The sequence below is a fragment of the Sminthopsis crassicaudata genome, chromosome 5, assembly GCF_048593235.1.
Source record: "Sminthopsis crassicaudata isolate SCR6 chromosome 5, ASM4859323v1, whole genome shotgun sequence".
Taxonomy (NCBI): Eukaryota; Metazoa; Chordata; class Mammalia; order Dasyuromorphia; family Dasyuridae; genus Sminthopsis; species Sminthopsis crassicaudata.
In genome coordinates, this window is record NC_133621.1 from 184795482 (window position 1) to 184820063 (window position 24582).

At 34.3% G+C, this 24582-nt stretch overlaps 1 protein-coding gene across 10 annotated transcripts in view; it reads right to left on the minus strand.

The window, feature by feature from the left end:
* Window positions 1–1412: 1412 nt before the first annotated feature.
* Window positions 1413–24582, minus strand: part of RIMKLB (ribosomal modification protein rimK like family member B) — a 101749-nt gene continuing 78579 nt past the window's right edge. For 8 of the 10 annotated variants that reach the window (XM_074268985.1, XM_074268986.1, XM_074268982.1 and 5 more), the window contains exons 3-6: window positions 19171–19401; window positions 13737–13823; window positions 8701–8904; window positions 1413–3882 (exon numbers count right to left, since the gene is read on the minus strand). In XM_074268985.1, the coding sequence (XP_074125086.1) occupies window positions 3419–3882; window positions 8701–8904; window positions 13737–13823; window positions 19171–19401 (986 nt within the window). In that variant the 3' untranslated portion in view covers window positions 1413–3418. The remainder of the gene's footprint in view (window positions 3883–8700; window positions 8905–13736; window positions 13824–19170; window positions 19402–24582) is intronic. The other 2 variants (XM_074268990.1, XM_074268989.1) reach the window with 2 other exon arrangements.

Consider the following 24582-nt stretch of genomic DNA (forward strand, 5'->3'; position numbering starts at 1 on the left):
AGTAGGGGAGTTGATTTGGAAAGTCAGTGATTTCACACGATGCCTTCTCAAAGTCTGATGGAGTGCTGGATGAAAGCATGTCTCTGGATTTTTTTCCCCCAAAGACTCAAATGTTCCAAAGCTGTTTCTTGAGCAGATAGCATGCACACAAAGATTTCAAAGTTGGGTGAAGGAAAAGCCAGCAGAAATGACTAAGCAGCTTGTGAATATCAAAAAAAATTTTTTTTAAATGGGGAAAAAATAAAATGGAATCGTCCATAGTATGTGTGCATGTATATAGTCCAACTTCCATCATGTGCAAGATGAAGAAACGATCCAGAAAATAATTTTAAAAATACAGTATTAAAAAAGTACAAGTGTGACAAGCTACAAAGCTATACAAACAATTCAAACTTTGACATGATTATAGTTACATATATTGACAGATACATTTCTACCTCTCCAAACAGTAATGAAGTTTATACAAAAGGTATTACAAATACAAAAATAAACTTAATTGAAACTTAAACATAAATATTTGCAAAAGTCTTACTTGGCTCTTTGAGGAAGACTAAACTTTTCTCTTACCTCTATTTAATGAAGGAATAGAGGAAAAATAGCTAGGTTTTACTGTTCTTTTCATTCTAATATGTGAACTTCCAAATCATGACAAGGTTGGTGAATCTAAAGTTTAAAACAGTGTGATTTTATAAAAATAGTTTATCATAGTATGAATAAACTAATGATGGAATGACTTCAGATATCCCCTTTTACTTGGCATGTGGATGACTTGCTATGAGTGTGTAAGTACAAGTGACATTAAATTAATTTCCCCTATTCCCTCCCTTTCCAATACCACAACCTAAGGTTCTTTCCCTTTATTGTCAAAGGGAAAAAAAAATGTTTACTTGTACACATCTGTGTGTACGAACCACACACACACACCACACACACAAACTACACAAAGTGTATCTGTCATATAGAGATGTTCTTGACATGAAAACATTTCTAGTAAATCAACTAAGCACAAGCTTCCTCTTTCTTGATTTTTTTTTTTTTAACTTGACCAAACAATATACTGGAACCATCAAAATAACAGAATTCAATTAGAATATCATCTGATTATGTGGTCATTTTCTGTTTGTGGTTCACAAGTGTATGAAGATATACACTGAGTATTCTGCCTATAAGTCAAATTATTTGAATGTAATTTAGAGTATTCTAAGTTTAACAAACTCCTCCTAAATATAGTACTTTCTAGTATGAAATCAGATACTGGCATTTACCATTCTATTTGTCAACAATTAACCTTCTATTGAATTTTAATATAATTTAATTCTATTTAAAATCCATTTTTGTTACATTCCTTTTTAAAATGAAAAAAAAAAAAAATCCTATACAAATAAGCATGATCAAACCTCTGTTACAACAGGTTAATACTGATCTTTCTTTTTATTGCCTTGAAGTCTCTCTAGTAGTATCCACGAAATTATGGTTAAGATCCACATGAAGGTAAACAGCACTGGAGAAGCAAAGAAGTGGCTCAAAGAAAAACTGTAGAGGGTTGTAGGGGAGATGGTACTTGCTCTTTTAAGAATCCTGTAGAGATTGGCAGCATTTCCATTTCTCTCTCATACATACTCCAACACCTCTTTGGGATACCTTTATCCCTGTTCATTATTGTTGTTGTTGTTATTGTTTGTGTATGTGTGTTTATGTGTGCTGACACCTCTTTAAGTTTCAGGGCTTTACAGATTTAGTGAGCAAGGGAAAAAAATACTAGGGAAAGCTGATGTTATAATGAACCCAATTATAACTAACCCAATGCTGCTGTCTTCATTTTTCTTCTTCCCTCCACCCTTCCCCCCAAATCCCATGAGTAGAAGGGAAAATTCCTGGCCAAGAGTGTGAACAAAAAAAAACTTGAGGCCTTGAATAAACATATCCTGAAAAGTTAATAACTAATAAAAGAAATAAACTGACACAAACTAACATAGCACACAGACCTGGGAAGTATCGGTTCCACATGGTGGCTTCAATAGTTATTCTCCCCCAACCCCCTTGGTGAAGTCTAGTTCTTAAAACAACTTATGTTCTGTTCCTTGAAGTCAAAAACTACATACTTCCCTTCAGATCCCACTGACTATTCTTTTATCTTACTTAAAGTCAATGTAAAAATAAATAAATAAACCTCACTAGTCACTCCCCCATGTCAAATACACACACACACACACACACACACACACACACACACACACACACACACACACACACACACTTTCTCCCTCTTTCTAAAATGTGAATGAGAATACATAATAATATTGGCATCAAAATGCATTCAAGAGCTTAAAGCTAATTTCCCCAAATATAAATTATTTTTCTATCCTCACCTTAATACACCCAACCACCACTGAAAAGACAAAACAAAGGGGAAAAAAGGAAAGGAAAAAAGGATAATAAAGATGCACAGGCTTCAATTCAGTGTCTTGTTAACAAAAGGTAGCGTTTTCTTCACTTTGGCCATTGTTAAAGATGCAGGCATAGAGCAGGGAATATTGGACTAGCATGTATTAAAAAAATGCAACATTAACATAGTATATATCTTCCAAAAGACTAAAACACTAACAAATACAAGGCAATGCACATATTTTTAAACTAGTGTAAGTTTTTCCACATTCGATTAAATGTTACTTTGTACACCAAACATTGCAACGCTGTTCATCTATCTTCCATTATGCAAACATGCTACTTCTGTCATTAAGAAATGTTTTCACAGATCACATCTATCTTGCCCTCCCATCTAATATGAAAAACAAAACGCAGCCATAAAATGTGAAGCATCCATGTTAAAACTGTTCTAGAAGATTTGTAAAGACATCTGGACATAGAGTTAGATACAGAAATGGCAGAAATGTAGTTTTATATATTAAAAGGTTTCTTTAATTTTAGAGGTTTTCTCTGACCTGTTTCTAATAAATGATCTTGAGAGAGGAATTACGATCTTCAATAAAATACTGACTTTCCAAATGCAAAAGATATAAGGGATCGTGCAAAAATTTTACATCCCCTCTTTTCTGGCCCTAAAGTACATTCATTTTGAAGATTATTTTAAAAGTAGTAACAGTGAAAGAATTATCTACTTGAGCCTATAGACCTTAAATCCACTTTTCTGCCTTGTTAATTCATGTAGTAAAATTCCATTTAATGGTTCTGCAGTATTAAAAAATGGAGGATAGTAGTGACTGAAAAACATAAGTTTTTCCTTTTCTCTCTTTGTTCTCTTATCTAACCTGGCTCAGTTTCCCCTCCAGCTCCCTGAGCTTCTCTCATAAACAGCATTGCAAGTTGGTTTCAAAAAAGGAAGGAAAAAAAGGAAAAAAAAAGAGAGAGAGAGAAAAGATTTACAAGGGCTTTGTTCGTTAATTATTTACAGGTGGAGTCACTCCACCAGGAGTTTGATTTCATTGGCTAGCAGCTGGTTCATGTTGAACAGGCCCCCTGGGAGCTTGGTGAGTAGCTCCCTCTCCGTGGTTTCAGGGTCGCTGTCGACAGAGCTGGAGCTTGCGCTCATGTTGTCGACAGCAGTGCTGGCTGGGGGGCCCAGCTCTGGCTCACTAGTCTCGCTGGCCGTGGACACCACGGAGAGCAGGGACATGCGCCGTGTGAGCCGGCCAGGGGGCAGAAGGGAGGTGGCATAGTCCGCTATCATACCAGCTACGTCTAGATTACAAGCCTTATCAAAGGCGATGAAACCTACATTTGCATTGGCCTCGCAGACGCAGAACGAGCCGTCATCTTTCATCAGTAGGTCAATGCCACACACATCCATCCCCAAGATGTTTGACACCTGGATGGCAAGCTGTTTTCCTTGTTCACTCAGCGAGCACATCATTCCCACACCACCTAAGAAAGGCAAAGCCACAGGAATACATATAAACATTTTCTCAAGTGAACAAATTACACACAAAAGCTCTACATTTCTTGATGTGTCTAGTCTTCTTAGACTCTGAGTAAATTCAAATGGGTTCTAGCCTCCTTCTTATGGTTTTTTTTTTTTTTAATAACTTGCCCAGGGTTACACAGTATGTCAACTGTCTGAGGTTGTAGTTGAACACAGATCCTCCTGACTCCAAGGTCCATGCTCTCTACCTACTGTGCCACCTCCCTGCCCATTTTCTATCTTCTAGAGACATAAATGTGGGTCCTAAATTCAACCTCTTTATTCATGAATGATTCCCTAACCCAATTTTTTAGAACTAAGATGTGAAGCCCTCAAAAATCCTTCCTTTTACTACTTAGGAAGTTAATACTTAAAAGCTTGGTTGTATTCTGAAAATATCTATGCTTTTGTTCACACAAGTACTATGATATAAATAATTATAGCTAACATTAATGTAATGTTTACTATATGTTAAACACTTTATAATGATTTCATGTGATTTTTACAACCACCAGGAGGTGCTGTTATAGATCTATCTAGTAAGTATTTTAAGGATGTATTTGAAGTCAGCACTTTCTAACACCAGGCACTACATTATCTATCTGCCTCAGAAATGGAAAGTCATGTATGGGGAAGAATAAGTAAGCCATTTTGGCTGGAATAAAAAGTGTTCCAAGGCAAAATAACATTTTGACCAAAGCTAGAAACAGATTGTGTGGTGTTTTTTATCTTGGTGACACAACAGAAAGGCACTGAAGCTTCTCAATTAGGGCAATGACAAGAACAAATCTAGATTTAGAATATAGATGTTCTTGCTTTCTGTAAGTAGACCATTTTGTAACTTTTACATAAAGTGATTTTTATGTAATATGAATTTGATTCTGAACATGGGAACAAGAGGGAGAAAAAGAAGGAGGCAGGAAAGAAAGGGACTCTGTCCCATGGAGTGAAGAGACCAGGATATAGTTTGAGGGGACTATATGTGGGGACTAGGGATACAAAAGCAGGAGTTGGAGGCAAAAAATCAGGGGGCCTGGGGCCTGGCTGGAACGATGAGAAAGAACATGGGAGAAGATATGTGGGGCCCAGACATAGACAGACACAGGAAAGAAGAGGCAACACAAGAGATTTAGGGGCACAGAGACATACTGTACCTAGTATGGGCAGAGCAAAGACAGACACATAGAATAGGAACAAAGGTCTCTCTCCCCCTGTCAGGAGTCTTAAGCCCTGCCTCTGATCTGATAGCACCAGTCTTATATGTCAGTTTTGCTTTCACTTGAAGGGCTTTTGGATTTTTTGGTGGGGGTGGGTGGGATGCAACAGAAATCCAAGCCAATGGACAAGAGTGTAGAGAGAGAGCATAGTAAAGTTAACAGGATTTTTTTGGAATGCAGATTTCTTTCAGAAACCAAGTCAAATGTGCATAATGTATTTTTACATAAAACAGAAACTGATTTTATCAATTTGACAGCTGTATAAAATATGGATTGAAGAGAAGAAAAGATATGAAACCAAATAGAAGATTACTGCAATAGTCTAGGATAAAGATGATATGAGGATGATTCTGGGAAGATGATGGAATAGGTTGGCAAATTTCAAGTTCTCCAGATTTCCCCTACAAACAGAAAAAATTTGTGCTTCATGGTGAACATAGACTGGTGAAAAATCAAGAAGACTTGGGGTAGAACAGAGGTCCATCTGGTACAACCCAAGAAAACCTGAACAAAGACCCCAGGCCTGGGATTTACCAATGTGAAGTGCAAATATCTCTGGCCTGGCTCCCAGAAACAGCAAGTGGGAACCCCTGAGATGAGCTGGGTTTGGTCAGAGCCTCAGCAGGAACCACAGAACTTTACCTTCTGGACTACATGTCTGAGTCAGGAAAGACTGAGGGAACCTTGGTTGATTGGGAATGCCAGACCTGTTCTGTGCTGTAGAGGCATGACCCTGAGAGGGAAGGAGCCAGCACACCAGAAGTTCAGAGGAAGTGGGGCAAGGACAAAGCTGACTTTGACCACTTTCTGGAGGGTGGAGCTGTTGGTTAGGGGATTCAGGTCAAAGGGGAGAGCTGAGGTGAGGCTAAAGGTACCATCTCCACATCCCATGATTAGGAGCTTACATTAATACTCCTTACTATGAGAACAGGGAAGACCAGGATTCATCTTCAGAGGACACTGATGTAAAAAAAAAGTTTTTTCTACTTCAAAGAGTAATGTTGAATGGCTCCCTACCCAGAGACAATTTATAGAAGTTCAAAAGATTATTTAGAAATCAAATGAAAGACACTGAGGAAAAACTAAAAATAAAGAAGGAAAGGAAGAAAGAAAGAAGAAAAAAATAAAGAAATCAAAAACCATCCAAGAAAAACAAGATTATTGAAAAAAAGTTAACCAACTAGAAAAGGAAATAGAGTCTCAAAGATGAAAATAATTCTTTGAAAATTACAATTGGGCAAGGGAAAGCTAGTGAAGCTATGAGACCAAAAAAAATAACAAAACAGTTAATAAAGAATGAAAAAAAAAGAACAAAATGTGAAACATAAGAAAAACAACAGATCTGGAGAACAGATAAAGAGAAAATATAAGAATTATTGGACTACCTGAAAGCTGTGACGAAAAAAAGAACCTTGATACAATAGTGAAATAAATAATCCAAGAAAATTATTCCAGTGACAGAACATCAGAAGAAAGCAGAAATAGAAAAAAATCTTCTGATCACCATCTCAAAGAGATTTTTTTGTGGAAAACACACAAGAATGTTTTGGCCAAATTTTAAAACCCCCAGATCAAAGAGAAAAATTTGCAAGAAACAAGAAAAAAACAATTCAAATACTCATGGAGCTACAATTGTACAAGACTTAACAATCACAATAAAAGACCACAAGTCCTGGAATGCTATCTACCAGCAATCAAAAGAACTAGGTCTGCAGCCAAAAACATCATATCCAGCAAAATTATCCATTAATATTGAATGAGAAAAAAATAGACTTCTGATAAACTTGAAGATTTTCAGGACTTTCTATCAACCAAACCTGAGCTCAATAGAAAATTTAATATAATAGAACTGTTTTCAAGGACAAGTTCAGAGTACCCTGAACTTTGTGAATTTATTTATATGAAATGATGCAGAGTGAAAGAAATATAATCAGAAGAATTTATATAAAATAACATAAATTTGTAAAAACAAACAACTTTGAAAGACTATAAAAGTGATCCACATAATGACTAATAACAATTTCAGAGGACTGATGATGGACTCAGTATAGAATGTAGAATGTATATTTTGAATATATAAAAATGATCAGTGCCAAGTGAAAAAATTAATTTTACTTGACTATGCATATTTGTTATATAAGTATTGTTTTTGTTTTTCTATTTTATTAATGGGTTGGAGGAAGATATGAAGTAGAAAAAAAAATTTGTTAGTTGAAAAAAATTAAATCCGATAGTTTCCTCATTTGTAAAATAAGGAGGCTGAGCTAAATAACCACTGAGGTGACTTCCACATCTAAAGCCTATGATCTTATTCCAAGCAAATTTTAACCTACGCATTAGGTTATACATATATAGTTGTATAGTTTTTATCTAGAATTTAAATTTATGGCCAGAGCTGTGATTTTATTGATGTGATTATCTCCCTTTGAGGAAATTCTTTCTACCAATACAGATCAGCTACTGCTTTGGAACTGATAGTTTCAGAGAACTGTACAGGGCACTGAGAGATTCAGTGATTGTCCAGAGTCCCACACAGCAAGTATGTGTCATACCTAAGATGTGAACTTAGGTTTTCCTGACTCTGAGATGAATCATCCAGTTAGTCAATAAACATTTATGAAATACCTACTACAAGGTAGGCATTATGCTTAGTGCTGGGAATACAAAAAGAGACAAAAAAAAACAGTCTCTATGCTCAAGAAGCTCACAATCCAATTTTAACACTATTTTTTTGCACATAATAGTATTTGAAGATAGTAGTTTTGAACATAATAGTATTAACATTAAAAATGAACACTGTCTAATTGAGAATAATTTACATTCACATTAGCAGATCTACTATGGTACCTGAGGAGCTGGGTCCAAATCCCAATTTAGTATTTCACTGCCTGTGTAAACTTGGATACACTGTGGCACCCCTCTGGAACCCAATTTCCTGATTTGTAAAAAATAAAGGGTTTGATGATATGATCTCTAGGGTCTCTTTGAGCTATATATCCTATATTTTTAGGTAAGCAATGTACTCATTATATACAAAGGACAAAAATAATAGGGTGAAAAAATGCCTTTCCCCCGAATGCTACTGGCCAAGGTTATAACTGTAAAGTTTCTAATGAAGCAACTTCTGCCACCCCTCACTCTTCCTATCAAATCACAACACAGTATGGAGTTTTGGGGACCATACAAAGGTGTAGAAGATTAGAACTAAGGAGGAGAGATTAAAAAACATCCTTGTCAGCTTCACTAATAGTCATGATACTATTTACAAACTGGAAATGGAAAAAGAGAATTGATAGTTCAGAGAATATTTCTTTCTACTGTTCCAAATATAATTTGAAAGATAGACTACAGGGATTCTGAGGACCTAAGTTCAATTCTTGACTTAATATCGAAATCCTCAGAATCTATATCCTCTACTTTTTCTACTACATTATGTTGTTCTAGATAGGTATATAGCACTATTATTTATAATTTATGAAATAAAAAATTATTTGCTTTATATAAGTGCCCATTGGAACAACCAAACTATCCACTTATATAATATGAAAATATTACAATTTATACCTAGCGAGCAGTTGCTTTGCATTCTTCCATCAGTTGAACAGCGCAGCATAGTGCCTACTACACGGCCTCCCACCACAATGACACGTACATCCCGGCCATGGGATTCCTTTATATACTTCTGGAATAGGTATGGAGCTTCATGGCGAATAAGATGGCTTAGATCAGCCAAGTGATGCTTATCTCGAGCCAGGAAAACAGCTTTACCTTAAGTAATAAGAAAACAAAAGGGTGCTAAAGTAATTACATTATGGGCAATTGATAATTAATTCTGTCTCCTTTTTGGCACCCATCTCCCAATACCCAATACCATGATACTTAAATCAATAATATTTACATTTTTCACAATGAATTGACTTAGTGTCCATGAACAGTCAGAACAATGGTTTTTCTCTTCACAAAAATTAAATTCTGATTCTTTTGGCTTAATATTTTCATCACTTAAATTCTCTGATATTTTAAAGATAATTTAAAGAGGTCTATAAAGGGGTCAGTCTGCAGAAATATATAATTATCATCATGAAAAGCAGGTCAATCCAATAAGCATTTTTGAAGTACTTACTGTGTGCAAGGTACAGGGGATACTGACAAAAGTGTTGAGTTTACAATAAGTAAATAGATAATATGCATGGTATTGAAAGGAGAAGATAAAGCATACTAGAACATACAACAACTAGAAGGATCAGAACAGGCTTCCTTTGGGCTAGGGGTTTCCAATGATTGTCAAGGGGACAAGCTCTGTTCTTTGTATGGGAAATAGTTGGAAAATAATTATATTAACCTATTGAAATATTACAAAAGTCATCGTGAAAAAAAATTGTGCAATGGAGAGAGAACAGGGTAGAATGAGGAAAGATTTATTACAGTATATCTAAATGTTTTGGAAGAGACTGTGGAAGGGATAATTCTCTGTTAACTAAAATCAAATGAATAAGCTTTGGATACAAAACCCTTTCCATACTTAGCTGGAAAATAGTGATAAAGACTCTGTGAAGCATGAGCTAATTTTCTTTGTAATGAGCAGAAACTTATTTCTAATCAGTGATGTTACAAAATCTTTGGTGTACTACTAAAGAAGCATATTCCATTTTTACTAAATGTGCCTTAATTCCATTTATAGCAACTTATTTTTGTGAAAATTTTACTTATAATAACTTGTCTTTGTGAAATCAAGTTTCTCTAATCTGTTCTCAAACAAACAGGAATAAACAAAGTGGAAGTTGAACATTTGCAGATGATCTCTTTCTAAAGTTATACCAAGAATGGTATACCCAAATTGGTTAGTTGACTAGAAACAGAATTAAGGGCCTCATCAATTAATCTGATTGTGTTCTGATAAATATTTAACAACTTTATAATGTGAGAAGTGTTATATAAATAAAAATTTACTAAGCACTTATTATGTGCCTGAAATAATGCTAAGTATTCTAGACACAAATAAAGACAACCTTGACCTTAAGAAGATAGATCTAACAGGAAAACAACACACAAGAAGAAACTGAAAGTGGAAGTGAAGATGGCATCATGACATTGAGGAAAGCAGTGGAGCTGACAAGGAATGAACTGGTTGGGCTTCTGAGGCTAATGGGATGCTACACTGGGGGTTTGGGAGGAGTAATTTATTAAATAGAATTGTCTTCATGAAAGAAATTAATTTTTTTTACTTCTTACATGGTACAAGGAATCTAATTCCTTTCATGCTGAATTGGAAGTATAGAGATGTTTATTGAAAGGCAAGGGATAAAGCTTTTGGTAAACTCTTACGATGGATGATGGCACATGAACCAAGCTTTGAAGAAAACCAAATTTTCTATGAGAAGGAAGAAAGAAGGATATTCTAGGCATGGGGACAACTTATAAAAAGGCCTGAAAATAGGAGATAGAAGGCTAAATTCTGGCTATTGTAACTAATTTGACTAAAACCAGAAACATTTAATTTGCACGGTTACATTACAAATACATTTTTCTGTGTGACAGGAAGCATGTGCACTTTTGAAGCATTACAGGTTTTTGTTTATTCATTTATTTATTATAGTAATTTGTAAATGTCATGATCATGAGTGCAATGATTTCAGTGTTTTAGTTTGATTAGGCCAAACTGACTTATGGTTTCTCAATTTGTCATCAGATTATGTTTAAACTGCCAGAAGGAATCAGTGCAAACTGAATGGCATGCATATAACTCTTATTTGCAAGAGTTTATAAAAGTTTTTTAAATCATATTTTACCACAAATTTATGTGAGCAAGCATTTTCATTTTATTATTGTTTAATTTAAATCAAAATAGGGAAATAAACTTGATTTGGAACCAGATTGAAGACTATGTTTATCAGATACTCAAACACTGCAAACCTTTGTTCAGATAGTTTAACATCAAAATTAAGTTACTATGTGATTACCGTATTAAATGTTTTCTAATATATAACTTATTTCATTAAAATGTAATTTATATTTGATAAAATTTTTAGAGCAAAAAAATTTATATGGAGTCCTGCAGATGAAATAAACATATAAGGTCTAGCTGGATTACTTCTTTTAATTTTTTCACAATGTTGCAATAAAACATTTATAATTGTGACGTTGAGTTTTAATTTTTTTTGTGGAGTTTTTATAAATAAGAGAACATTTTGGAGGCTAGGGCTAAAGCTTTCACTGTAGTTACTGTAGGCATATAATGAATAAATCAAAAAATATTATGATCATCATAATAAATTATTCCAGCCCCACCCCACCACCAGGCTGGGGTTAAGTGACTTGCCCAGGGTCACACAGCTAGGAAGTGTTAAGTGTCTGAGACCAGATTTTAACTCGGGTCCTCCTGAATTCAGGGCTGGTGCTCTATCCACTGCGCCACCTAGCTGTCCCCTATCATAATAAATTATAATGAATATATCTTTTTTTGTTTGTTTTATGTTAAAGGAGAGCATTTGGCTATTGGAACATTCCCTCAAAACACAAGGAATCACTGGACCATGATACCAATTACTATATAAAAGTCAAGAATATGAAATAAGCCTGGAGGGGGTCAGATTATAAGAATTTCAGATGCCAAATTTTCTTTTTATCATTCATTCATTTATTTATTTATCCTGAGGCTGGGGTTAAGTGACTTGCCCAGGGTCACACAGCTTGTTAAGTGTCTGAGACCATATTTGAACTCGGGTTCTCCTGAATTCAAGGCTGGTCCTCTATTCAGCCCCACTGCGCCTCCTAACTGCCCCCCAGATGCCAAATTGAAGAGTTTAAATTTTATCTTTTAAAAAAAAAAAAAAATTTATCTTAAAGATAATAGTTGAGCCCCACTGAAAGTTCCTGAGCAAAGAGAAAAATATGGTTATTACTAAAGATTATTTTGCTACAGGATAGACTTTTAATAATAAAACACAAGTATGTCCTTAACAATTTCTTTTATGAAATGAGTTACATTACAAATGAGTTACATTACAAAGAAATGAGTGATAATAGTTATTTTTATCTATGATAGTCATATATTGTTCAGATCAATACTATTTTGCAAGCACTTTAAGTGTAAGCAAGCTTCATTACAATATTATTTAATCATCAAAGAGTCAAATTGGATTGTCTGAAATGACTTAAATTAGTATGGCTCCAACTTCAACCAGTTAATCACTATTATATATTGCTTACAACACAAATGAAGCTCTTGAAAACCTAAATGTCCATTAACACTATTTTTTCTTACATTATATTTTCCTAGAACCAATTAACTTCAGGCTGAATATGCAGGTGTGATCAGCTAAATTTTTAAAGGTAAATTTAAATGTTACTCAATTCTAATTAATTTTATTAAGGATCCACTATGTGACAGGCAGTAAGCTAGATTGGGAATATAAAGAGCTTGTAGTCTAGCAGAAAAGATATGACATGATAACTAAAAGCATCCAGGTGGATTAGTGGATAAAGTATTGGTCCTGGAGTCAGAAAGACCTGGGTTCAAAGCCTACCTGTGGTACTTCGTAGCTGTATAATCTTGGGCAAGCCATCCAAAATCAGTTGCTTTGATTTCCTCAGTTGTGAAGATGGGACAGTAATAGGACCTACCTCCCATGGTTGTTGTGCGGATCAAATAAGATAATATGATTAGAAGTTGGAACCAGTTTGGGGAGTTTTAGACTAAGCAGCCTGGCCATGTGTGTCACTGAAGGTTTCTGAGAAATGAGATTTTTGAGATTTGTGCATAAGGAAAGCCTACTCCTGTGTGAGAAAAACAGAAGTAGGGAAAAATAGAGTGGAAGCAGGTAGATCAGTTAGAAGGCTACTAGAATAGTCCAGGAAAGGCAATGTGGATTTGAATTAGGGTAACCATTGGGAATCAAAAAGAAGTAATGATTTTGGGAGAAAATGAAATAATATCTTGGTACTTGGCAATTGGTGGGACTCTCCATACCCTTATCATCTTGCTTATTTTCCCCCCTCTCCTTTCCCTGCATCCTCTTTATGTGTTATTTCTTTTAGAAAGTACAAGTAATTTAAAGGTCTGTCTTACTCATTAGTATCCCTAATACTTTAGCACAATGCCTGAAACACCGTGAAAGTTTAATAAATTTTCTCATCTATTTTTTAGTCTTATCTCTGATTTTAATATCAGCAATATAAAGTCTATGGACAAATGAATCTTTGCCTTTCTTTTAGTCTTGAGCTAGAACTTCTTACCTCTACTTCAAAATAATTCCATGATACTTTGTATTCATTACCAACTATACTTTATAAATATTAGCTATTGCTATTATGGCTAACTAATGGGTTTTCCAATTTCTTTCTATAGTGTCTCTAAAAATCCCTGTTTCAGAAACTGCTTTCTTCTTGATTCAAAAATTATTTCTTACTACTATGGTCTAGTCAATATCTAGAAAGAAACAGAGAAAAGAAGAAAATATAGCTGCTTTCATTTGATCAAGAAAAAAATAAATCCAGTCCATACATAAACTATTCCTTATTACTTCCCCACTCTGTGTGTGTATGTGTGTGTGTGTGTGTGTGTGTGTGTGTGTGTGTGTATGTATATCAATTATACACACCTCTATGACCCCGTGTATTCTTCACGACCATTGGAAATTCCAATACTTCTGCTTCATCAATCATTTTAGCAAAATTTTCATGACCACCTGTTTTAAAGAAAACAAAACATAAAAAGTTTCATAATTGTTCTCTTCTAAACTGTATTTGAAAAAAAGGAGGTCAAAGGGAAAGATTACTTTGATGATCAAAATCTTTTAAATTTTAGGAAGAAAACAAACTGGAAAAATAAGGATTAATTTTAGTTCCAAACTACCTGTACATTTTAGAGTAGATATGAGAAATCTTAAACCCCCTCATACTTATTATCTAGCCTTGATAGATATTTCACCAAACTTCTCAATACCCACAATCTATATCTTTGCTCTAACTCAGGTATCCATAGAATTATTAATACTTTAAAAATTTCATCATAACCCATAACTGTCACTTTCAAGCTCTTCAACTCTGAAATTATCATAACCTCCTATCATTTTTTTCTTCCTAAATCTATTTTTCATTCTGTCCTCTTTTCCCAGATCACCACTCTGTTCCAGCCTCACTTATCTCCCTTCAGTTAACCAGTCCATTACATACTTTTTCCCATTGTGAATTCTTTTGCTCCCTTGTAATGCCATTATTCAGTCTGTCAATATGAAAATTATTTTCACTCCCTACCACTATCATCCTTCTTTCCTGATGATTATAGGAAGAAATGATTTTCAGATATGCTAAGTGTATTCCATATTATCACATTTCAAATGGGGTAATAGGTATTGCCTTATTAGTGTTGGGATGTAGACCAGGAAGGTTTTTGCTAAAGTTAAGTTCTACTCTGGAATCAAAGAATGTCAGAGCTAGAAGAAAGTCTAGATATCACTTATTTCAACCTCCTCTTTTTATAAATAAAAATGAACAGCCCTCCAGAGTCAGGCTGTCCCATTCATTCTACTAATTCCTTTAGAGTGAAAATATTCCCTTTTAAAAAAATTTTTTATTTAATAGTTTTTATTTACCAGATATATGCATGGGTAATTTTACAACATTGACAATTGCCAAACCTTTTGTTCTAATTTTTCCCCTCCTTCCCCTCCCCGCCCCATGGCTGGTTAACCAATACATATTAAATATGTTAAAAGTATAAATTAAATACATGTATACATGCCCAGACAATTGTTTTGCTGTACAAAAAGAATCAGACTTTGAAAAAGTGTACAATTAGCCTGTGAAGGAAATCTAAAATGCAGGCCACATACATCAGAATTAATCATCATATAGTATTGTATACAAGATCTCCTGGTCCTGCTCATTTCACTCAGCATCAGTTCACATAAATTAGATTGAAAATATATCTATTTTAATTCCAGATATAATTTGAAGTGGTTATTGAAGCCTAGGTTTTTATGTCTTTTCATTCACATATATTTGACAAATGTACCTGTTAGTTGAGCTAACATCATTTCATCAAGTAAAAAAGAGTAATAAAAAAAAATCTGGCATGGTAGTTTATACTTTTACATACAGTCCAGGAGGAAAAAAGCACTAGACTGCACGGAAGTCAAGAGTCCTATGTTCAAAGACCTTTAAGCCAAAAGTGATGATACAGATAAATTAGTCCAACTCTCAACCTTATCCCCATTTTCCATATGAGAAACTGAGGCCCAGAGATAGAAATTACTTAAGGTTATAAACCAAATTAATGGCAAAACCAAAAATTGGAAAACAAGTTTTCTAATTATCAGTATAGTGTACATTCTGCTATTCTGGATCAAATCCAAAGTTTTTTTTAGTATCCAAGGATATAATTTATCTGGCATCTGCAGCTTGTGCTAATTTAAAGTAATTAAGTACTATTTTAACATTTCCTTGTTTATTTTGGACATGACAAAACCTAAGAGTTGGAAGACATTCATAGGATCAGAAAATTAGAAGTTTAGACCAGCAAAGGACATTAGAAATCATCTACCAAATATTTCCTTTTAAAGATGTGGAAACTGAGGCACTAATAATTTATAACTAGCCCATGGTCACATAGGCATTAAGTGGCAGAGCTAGGACTTGAAACCAGGTGCTGACTTTAAAATCAGAACTTTTTGTACTTCACCTCAGCCTTGGTCTTCTTATCATTTAAATAAGAACACCTACAATGATTCTACTGTGCCCCTTTATTCCTCTCAACTACCATACCATAGGTCCATTTCTTAAATCTGTGGTTTGCAACTCCATATGGTGTCTTGTAACCGAATGTGCAGGTTGCAAAAATGATTTATTACTAGAAAATGTTTGATTTGTATCTATTTTATATACCTATATACCTGGAGAGTCATGTAAACTTTCTCAGGCAAAAAGGGGTAGCAAGTGGAAAAAGTTTAATAAGTCCTGGCACAGGTTATCTTTTTATAATCACCTACACTCACCACCTCTTCAGTCTTCCCATCACTCACTTCTCAACTCTTTGGCTACCACTTAATTATTAACAACTACTTTTATACAAGGTGATATAGATGACAGAATGTAAGCTCCTTAAATTGCAGACTATTTTATTTGTCTCAATATCCCCAGTGTTTATAGCACAATATCTGGTACAAAGTATGTACTTAATAAATATTGATTTATCTTCTAAAACCAAGTGTATTTTAGGATTCTGTCCTAGGATTATATATATATATTTTTTTAAGTGTTTCTTTTTATTAATTATAATTATAACTTTTTTTTTTTTGACAGTACTTATGCATGGGTAATTTTTTACAACATTATCCCTTGCACTCACTTCAGTTCTGAATTTTCCCTTCCCTCCTTCCATCCCCTCCCCTAGATGGCAGGCAGTCATGTTAAATATGTTATAGTATATCCTAGATACAATATATGTGTGCAGAACCGAACAGTTCTCTTATTGCACAAGAATTGGATTCAGAAGGTAAAAATAATAAAAAGAAAAACAAAAATGCAAACAGTTCACACTCATTGCCCAGTGTTCCTTCTCTGGGTGTAGCTGATTCTGTCCATCATTGATCAACTGGATTTGAATTACATCTTCTCTTTGTTAAAGATATCCACTTCCATCAGAATACATCCTCATACAGTATTGTTGTTGTCACTCAGCATCAGTTCATGTAAGTCTTTCCAAGCTTCTCTGTATTCATCCTGCTGGTCATTTCTTACAGAACAATAATAAGGAAAATCTATTCTTAGATGCATTATTTTCACTATTGATTAGAGAAATGAAAATTAAATGCTACCTCAAAATGCCTATCAGATTGACTAATATGACAGAAAAAAACCAACAGTAAATGTTGGAAGGGTTGTGGGAAAATTAAGATACTAATGCAATGTTGGTAGAGTTGTGAACTGATGCAACTATACTGGAAAGCAATTTGGAACTAAGCCCAAAGGGCTATTGAAATATGCATATCCTTTGATCCAGCAATACCACTACTAGGTCTATATCCCAAAGAGATCATAAAAAGGGAAAATGATCAGGCTGATTTCAGAAAAACCTGTAAAGACTTAAACTGATGCAAAGTGAAATGAGCAGAACCAACAAAACATTGTAACAGCAATATGATATAGTGATCAGTTTTGGATGATTTAGATATTTTTAGCAATATGATGTGCTAAAACATTTCCTAAGTACTCATGATGAAAAATGATTCTACTTCCTAAATCAAAGCATATTATTTTTTACTTTTTTTTTGTCTGTGTTTTCTTCCACAAAATGACTAATATGTAAATATTACATAAATATAATTACGTGAATATAATCTACATAAAGTTCTTCACTGTCTCGGGGAATGGGAAGGGAGAATTTGGAATTCAAAATTGAAAAAAACATTTAAAAACCTAAAGGCAAGGTTTTTAAAAAAAATTCCTTGCATTGTAGATGTGCAAAAAGGGAAAATTACTGCACAAACAGATCCCATAACTGCTCAATGGTATTTTTTGTTTCATAATGTAAACAATGAAGATAATCAGAGAAAGGAAGAACAAAGTCATCTGCCTTGATTAAAGCCCAAGAATTTCTGTTGCACACTCTTCCAAAGATTACAGTGCCTCACTGATTTGTACCAATGTTTAAAAGTATCTTCTTGCTATTATTGAAAGACTGAAAGGGAAAGAAATGTGGGTTTATAAAATACTAACATAAATAGGAAAATATTACATCCTCCTATGAAGTTTATATAATTTTCTTTGCAGATGTCTCCCAATCTACTTAACAAACCTTTATCTTTATTCTGACCTCTATAATCTTGGACCATCAACTCTCAGTAAAACGTATAGAGTTAATGTCACAAAAAATTCATTATCTATGAATTTCCAATTCCCCTATTGTTGTTGAGAACAAAAACAAATCTTTTGATTACCAAGGTGGGCAACCTTAGCCATTCTCAACTATTCCTTATCTCCTGTTCTCAATCAGGTACCAAATTTTGTCAAGTCTATCTCTTATAGCTCATATCCATCTACTTGTCTTTTCTCACAAGAATACTGCCCTAGTTCTACCTTAACACTTCTGGTTACCTTCTTCAATCCTCCACATACCTCTCAAAATAATAAAATAAAATACAAATTTCTGGCATGGGATTCAGAGCTTGCATGATAACAATTCATCATTTCACACTAGTTCCTCCCTTATGAACTCTACACTATAGCCAGATTGACCTCTATGCCATGATTAGAATTTGAGAAATCAGTTTTTGCTTCCATACCTTTGAACATGTTATTTCTTATACCTGGAATACATTATCTCCTCAACCGCACCTTTTAGCATTCTTAGTTTCTTTTAAGGCTTAGCTTTAGGCACTATTGCTTACAGGAAACCTTTCCTGGCACTTCTATCTTGCATTTACTTTGTTTTTGAAAAATATTTTGGGGGAAGTTAGGTGGCACAGCAGACAGAGCACTGGACTCAGAATCAGGAAGACTCATCTTTATGAGTTCAATCCTGGCTTCAGACACTGTGTGACCCAGGGCAAATCATTTCACTCAGTTCCTCAAATGTAAAATGATCTGGGGGGAAAAAAAATGGACAAACCACTCCAGTATCTTTACCAAGAAAACTCCAAATAGGGTCATGGAGAGTTGCTACAAGTGAAATAACTGAAGAACTAACACAATTTTTAGCCTCCAGTGGAATATAAGTTCCTTGAAAGCAGGGACTTTTTGTCTTTCTAATCCCAAATCTTCGTACAATGCCTCAAATTTGGTGGATACTTTTAATGAAAGTTTGCTGAACTGAATGGTAATTAAATTCCATTATTTCTTATCTTATATTAAAGAGTCAAAGGAGATGCCAGGATTCCCTAATTATCCTACTTAAATTGTTGAAAATCCAAAGTCTTTTAAGTTATAATTCTATGAAGTCTCCCATCCTGAATTTTCCTTTAAGCATTTGTTCATTCCTTTGAAACTGTCACTTGATTCTAGAAGCATTCTATATTTTCCTATTGAGGGTCTCACCATAAGAGAAGGTATCTGGAAGAGGAACACCATGGCCAGCTAGCTCTTGGAAAGTCCAGAACTTATTGACACAATTCAGGATTGCTTGAGGCCGGTTCATCAGCCGGCATCCCATCTTCTCCAGGTGACGTAAGACAGTGATATCACTATCACTCTGTACCCAAGGTGTTGGTACCCTTACTACCACCACCTGAGGATAGGCAGTAATCAACTCCCCATTGATTCGGAGACCTGCAAACAGAGAGAAGAAATGTGAGTGCATTAATTTAAAAGGTTCAAAGTAGTCAGCAGAAAAGATGTAACAAAGCGCAATACTACAGATATTCCAAAGCACAGTTCATTATAATAACCTGCATTGTTATTGATCATTAAGATTCATGATGACTAACAATTCAAAACTATGACAATCTCCATAGTTTCATAACTTCATAGTTTAATAAAAGTAGACTAAAGGTTATATTACATTGGAATGAGGAGGGATATTTTCTTCATTTTGTATTTTTTTAAATAACACTAAATTCATTATTAAAATCCTCAAATTCTCATCCCGAATTTTTTTTCAACATGACTCTGTTAGTGAATGTAGCTTTACTTTTATAGGTCATACATCTATATCCTAGAGCCAGAAAGAACTCTTGAGACCAATTGCTTGGTCCAATTACATTTAATTTAATTATCATTTGTTAAAAGTTTATTACATGATTGGACTACCTGCCAGCTGGGGAAGGAGCTGGAGAGAAGGAGGGGAAAATTAGAACAAAAGATTTTGCAAGGGTCAATGTTGGAAAAATTAACCATGCATATGTTTTGTAAATAAAAAGCTTTAATTAAAAAATAATAAAGAGTTGTGTAATAAAGAGTTTATCTATAAAGAAAAATAAACATAGTTCCTGGTCTGAACATACATAGTAACATGATATGCTTTATCATACTGTGAAAATGGGCACTCATTTGAATTTGTAAGAACCCTGGGAAGATTCCATGACCTTCTGTGGTAAACAGTTTTAGTATTCTTAGAATCAAAAACTTTTTTTCTCAGGTGAAAGATTTATAAAATTATTTCCTCTTTGGATTATTTAGATCAAACTATGTAAGGAGATACTGAATGACTAACCTTAAATATATTAAGACTGCAATATGAAAAATGCCAAATACTTTTAATTTCTTTAACTATCAAACAGAAGAAATAGATGATGATGGAAAAAGAATGCAAATTATATTTAAATAGGAAAAAAATCTTGACTATGAGTTCTGCAATCTCCCATTTCCTCACCTCTCCTTCACTTCTCAATCCAATAAATTAGGATTCCAATTCTACTACTTGATTGAAGGTTACTAAGGTTTAATCTTATTTAACTACTAAATTAAATAGTCTTTCCTCAATCCTTAATCTATTTGATCTCCTTTATAGTTTTTTACCCTGTTAATTGTCACTCCTTCCTTTGGATCTCTTTTCCTGGAACATCATCTACTTAACCACTAAGAGTGAGTAATCCTCAAATACTCTATCCTTGACTGCTTCTCTTTCTAAATCTTCAATTGGTGATCTTATCAATTTCTATGGGTTCAATTACTATCTCTATGAAGATAATTCCCAAATCTACATAGTAAATACTGAATCCTGAACTCTGAGGGGACCATATTACAATTGTTTATAAAAACAAGACTCCTATTAGATGACGACCCACAAATAGTTTGGCTCAACTTGTTTAAAAGAACTCATTATATTTAACCCAACTACATCCCTCCTTTCCAAAGTTCTCCACTTTTTGATGACACCACCATCCCTCCAGTCTTTCAAGTCCTCAAACTAGGAGTCATCCTAGATTTTTTCCTCTTTCTTAAATCTCCTATCTAAATAGTTGTTAATTGCTGACTTTTCTCCCATACCAACTCTTGTCATGTACAAACAGTTTTTATTTTACTGATATGGATTTGCCTGTGGATACAAAAAAGGGAGGGAAGGAAGAGGCAAACAGTTCAAGGACATATAGGGGTCAGGGACACAGAAGTGAGGGCAAAATGAGAAACATGTAGTATATGCTGGAGCTAACTAAGTGGGGAACTGGCTGGAATTGAGAGGAAGAACATGCAGACACAAACAGGAAAGGAGGAGCCAGAGATAGATACCCAAGCATGGATGTATAGAAGATAGACAGGCAGAGGCTGAACTTATGGGCAGGTAGGTGGAATGGGGCAAATGTTTCTTTTGGATCTGGAGGTCTCAAGTCAAGCCCCCACTCTAGAATAGGCACTGGTCTCTGCACATCTTTGTCTTGGACAGCTTTTTTTTTCTTGGTATGGAGCTGAAGAGTAGGACCTGAGAGCACAGTATTATACAGTAAAGTTAACATAGGTGGTTTTTTAAAAATTATTTTCTTTCAGAATTTTTTTGGGCAAGATTCAATTTGAGTAATGTGAATTTATATAAAGTGAGAAGTCTGTCTACTCTTTTCTCCAATCACAGAGTTACTACCCTAGTCTTTAGTGGATTTTATTTTCCTTTAGGATAAAATGCAATTTTTTTTTCACCTTCTTTCTGGCCTTATTTTATAATAAGGCCAGAAACTTTCCATTTCAGTTAAGTTAGTTTGCTAGCTCTTCTCTGCTCACAATTTTTCTTACTTGCCTGTGTTTTATCAGAAGTTGTTACCCATGCTTAAAATATACCCTTACTTTCATGTTACAAAATTTTTAGCTTTCTTTAAAGCACAATCATGCTATCTTCACCAGCCCTTTCCTGATCCTCTCAATTATTAAAATACTCTTCCTCTAGAAATAATTTTGCATGTATTTTGTATTTATTTGCTTACAGCCTCCACTATAAATCATTCAGGGAAGGAAAAGTTTCATAAAAGTTTCAGTATTCCCACACAGTGCCCTGCCCATAGAAGGAGCTTAAAATATGTTTATGAACTAGAGAGAAGAGAATCTCCTATACACACCTTTTTTTAAAACAAAAAAAAAAACTATTTTATTGATATTTCTATATCATAGTACCAAAACTTTCCTTAGAGACAAAAATCTTATCTAACAATGAAAAATATTCTATTCTAGTAATATCTCTATCTTCCTGGTGTAAGGAAGGAGTTTTCTGTATATTTTTAAAGAATAAAACCATTACTTGTTGAATGTTTTGTCACAGAAGAAAATGGTAGGAAGGAACTTTAAGATTATTTAGTTTTATAATCCAGTGTAGCTTGTGGAACTGATGTTGGACCAATTTCAACTATTTTCACTTGGCATGAAGAGATCTACATATATATTGTAACATTTCTGAAGTGCCTACTATATATATATATATATATATATATATATATAGGTCTGTGTTAGAGACTGCAGGTACTAAGATTTTTAAAATGTTAATCTCTAATCACTAAGACTTGTTTTAAGAGGGTGGGGATGATGAGGGATACAACCTATAAAACAAAGTATATAATTAAGATAGAGACTTGAGGGAAGAAAGATTCTGAATAGCCAAGAGGAGAGATTTCATGAGAACCACAGTGGATAGATCTTGCAAATTTATAAATGCAGAGTAAAGTACATTGAATTCAGAGAAAATTGGTATGCAATATATTTTGGTTTGCAATATAAAGTATCTGTATAATATTTGGAAGTGGTGTGAAATGAGACTAGAAAGAAAAGCAGATTTAGTTTATGAAATAACTTCAAGCCGGGATAAAAAATAATTTATTCTACAGCCAAGGAGGAGCTCAATCTAAGGTTTTTGAGAATAGCATTAATCTTAGGAAGATTAGTTTTAGGCAACTTTATGGGGAGTGAATTAGAAAGGGGGATATCTGAAAGAAGTGTGGTTGTACGTGGAACAAAAGTGAAACAAGTGAAGGGTAAGGAACAGAAGCCAAAGATATTGTCAAAGTCAAATCACTAAGACTTGACATCTGATGACATGAAAGTGGAAAAAAAACACTTAATTTTAACTCCAAAATTGTGAACCGAAGTTATTGAGAGAGATAGGAGTGCCTTCAACAGAAGCAGCAATTATTTAGAAGCGAAACAGATTTAGGGCTTGAGTAAAGTAATTACCCTTTTTTGACATCGAGAAGAGAAGAAATCAATTCATTTCTTGGAGTAAGTGAAGTCCATTAAAGACTACTGGTCTTTAAGCAAAAGCATGGTAATCTATACTGGGTGGTATGTTGTAAAATGGATTTTTTTGTTCGGGTACAAAGTAGATTTATATATCCTCTGAAGTCTCCTCTAATTCTGACATTGTGTGATTGTAAGAAGCTGACAGGACAACTAAGAGGAGATGCTACAAATCCATTAAATTAATATTTATTAACTGGCAATTATTATATACAAGTCAAGTCAAATCAAGAAACATTTATTAAGTGCCAGATACTGTACTAAGAGCTGGGAATACCATAATAAGTCAGACTTCTTTTCAGGCATAAAGAGAGGGCCAAAAGCTTTTACACATATTTTCCAGATGGTAGGGGTACTGCATCCTGAGCTTACACAATGTAAAATAGAAAACTGTATATTACTTTGTCATAGAGTTTAGGTGAGGAGAGAAACTCTCACATCAACAACTGGTGGATATCTCTAGTGTGCAGAGAAGAAGCTAGTAGACAGACGGAGACTGAATATTAGATAAATAAAACATGTTAGTGGGAGGAATCTGCTGGAAAAAATGGAATATGATCAAGAGTATGTGTAGATAGACTGGCCTTGACTAGGAAAAGGCCCCAACTTTTCAAAAGAAATTAAAACAAAGTAGAATATTAGGAAATGATATCAAGTGGGTATGAGATAAGAACTAGAAGAGGCCATATTATAAAATGACAGGAAAAGATAATGATAAACATTGGATGGAATGTAGGAAAATTGGGACACTAATACATTGCTGGGGGAGTTGCGAACCATTCTGTAGAGCAATTTGGAACTGTGCCCAAAGGGTTACAAAACTGTGCATACCCTTTGATTCAGCAGTGCCACTACTGTATCTGTATCCCAAAGAAATCATAAAAGAGGGGAAAAAATCCACACGTGTAAAAATGTTTGTAGTAGCCCTTTTTGTAGTGCCAAAGATTTGGAAAAAGAGTAGATGCTCACAGATTGGAGAATGGTTGAATAACTAATGGTATATGAAACTAATGTAATATTATTTTTCTATATAAAATGAAAAACAGGCTGATTCTAGAAAAGCCTGGAAAGATTTAAATTAACTGATGCTGAGTGAAGCAAGTAGAGCCAGGAAAGTATTGTACACAGAAACAACATGATTATGTGTTGATCAACTATGATACATTCAGTTCTTCTCAGAAATTCAGTGATTCAAAGCAACTCCAATAAACTTTGGAGACCAAATGTGGATCAACACACTATTACCTTTTTTTTCCTTCATGATTTTTCCCTTTTGTTCTGCTTTTTCTTTCCCAACAT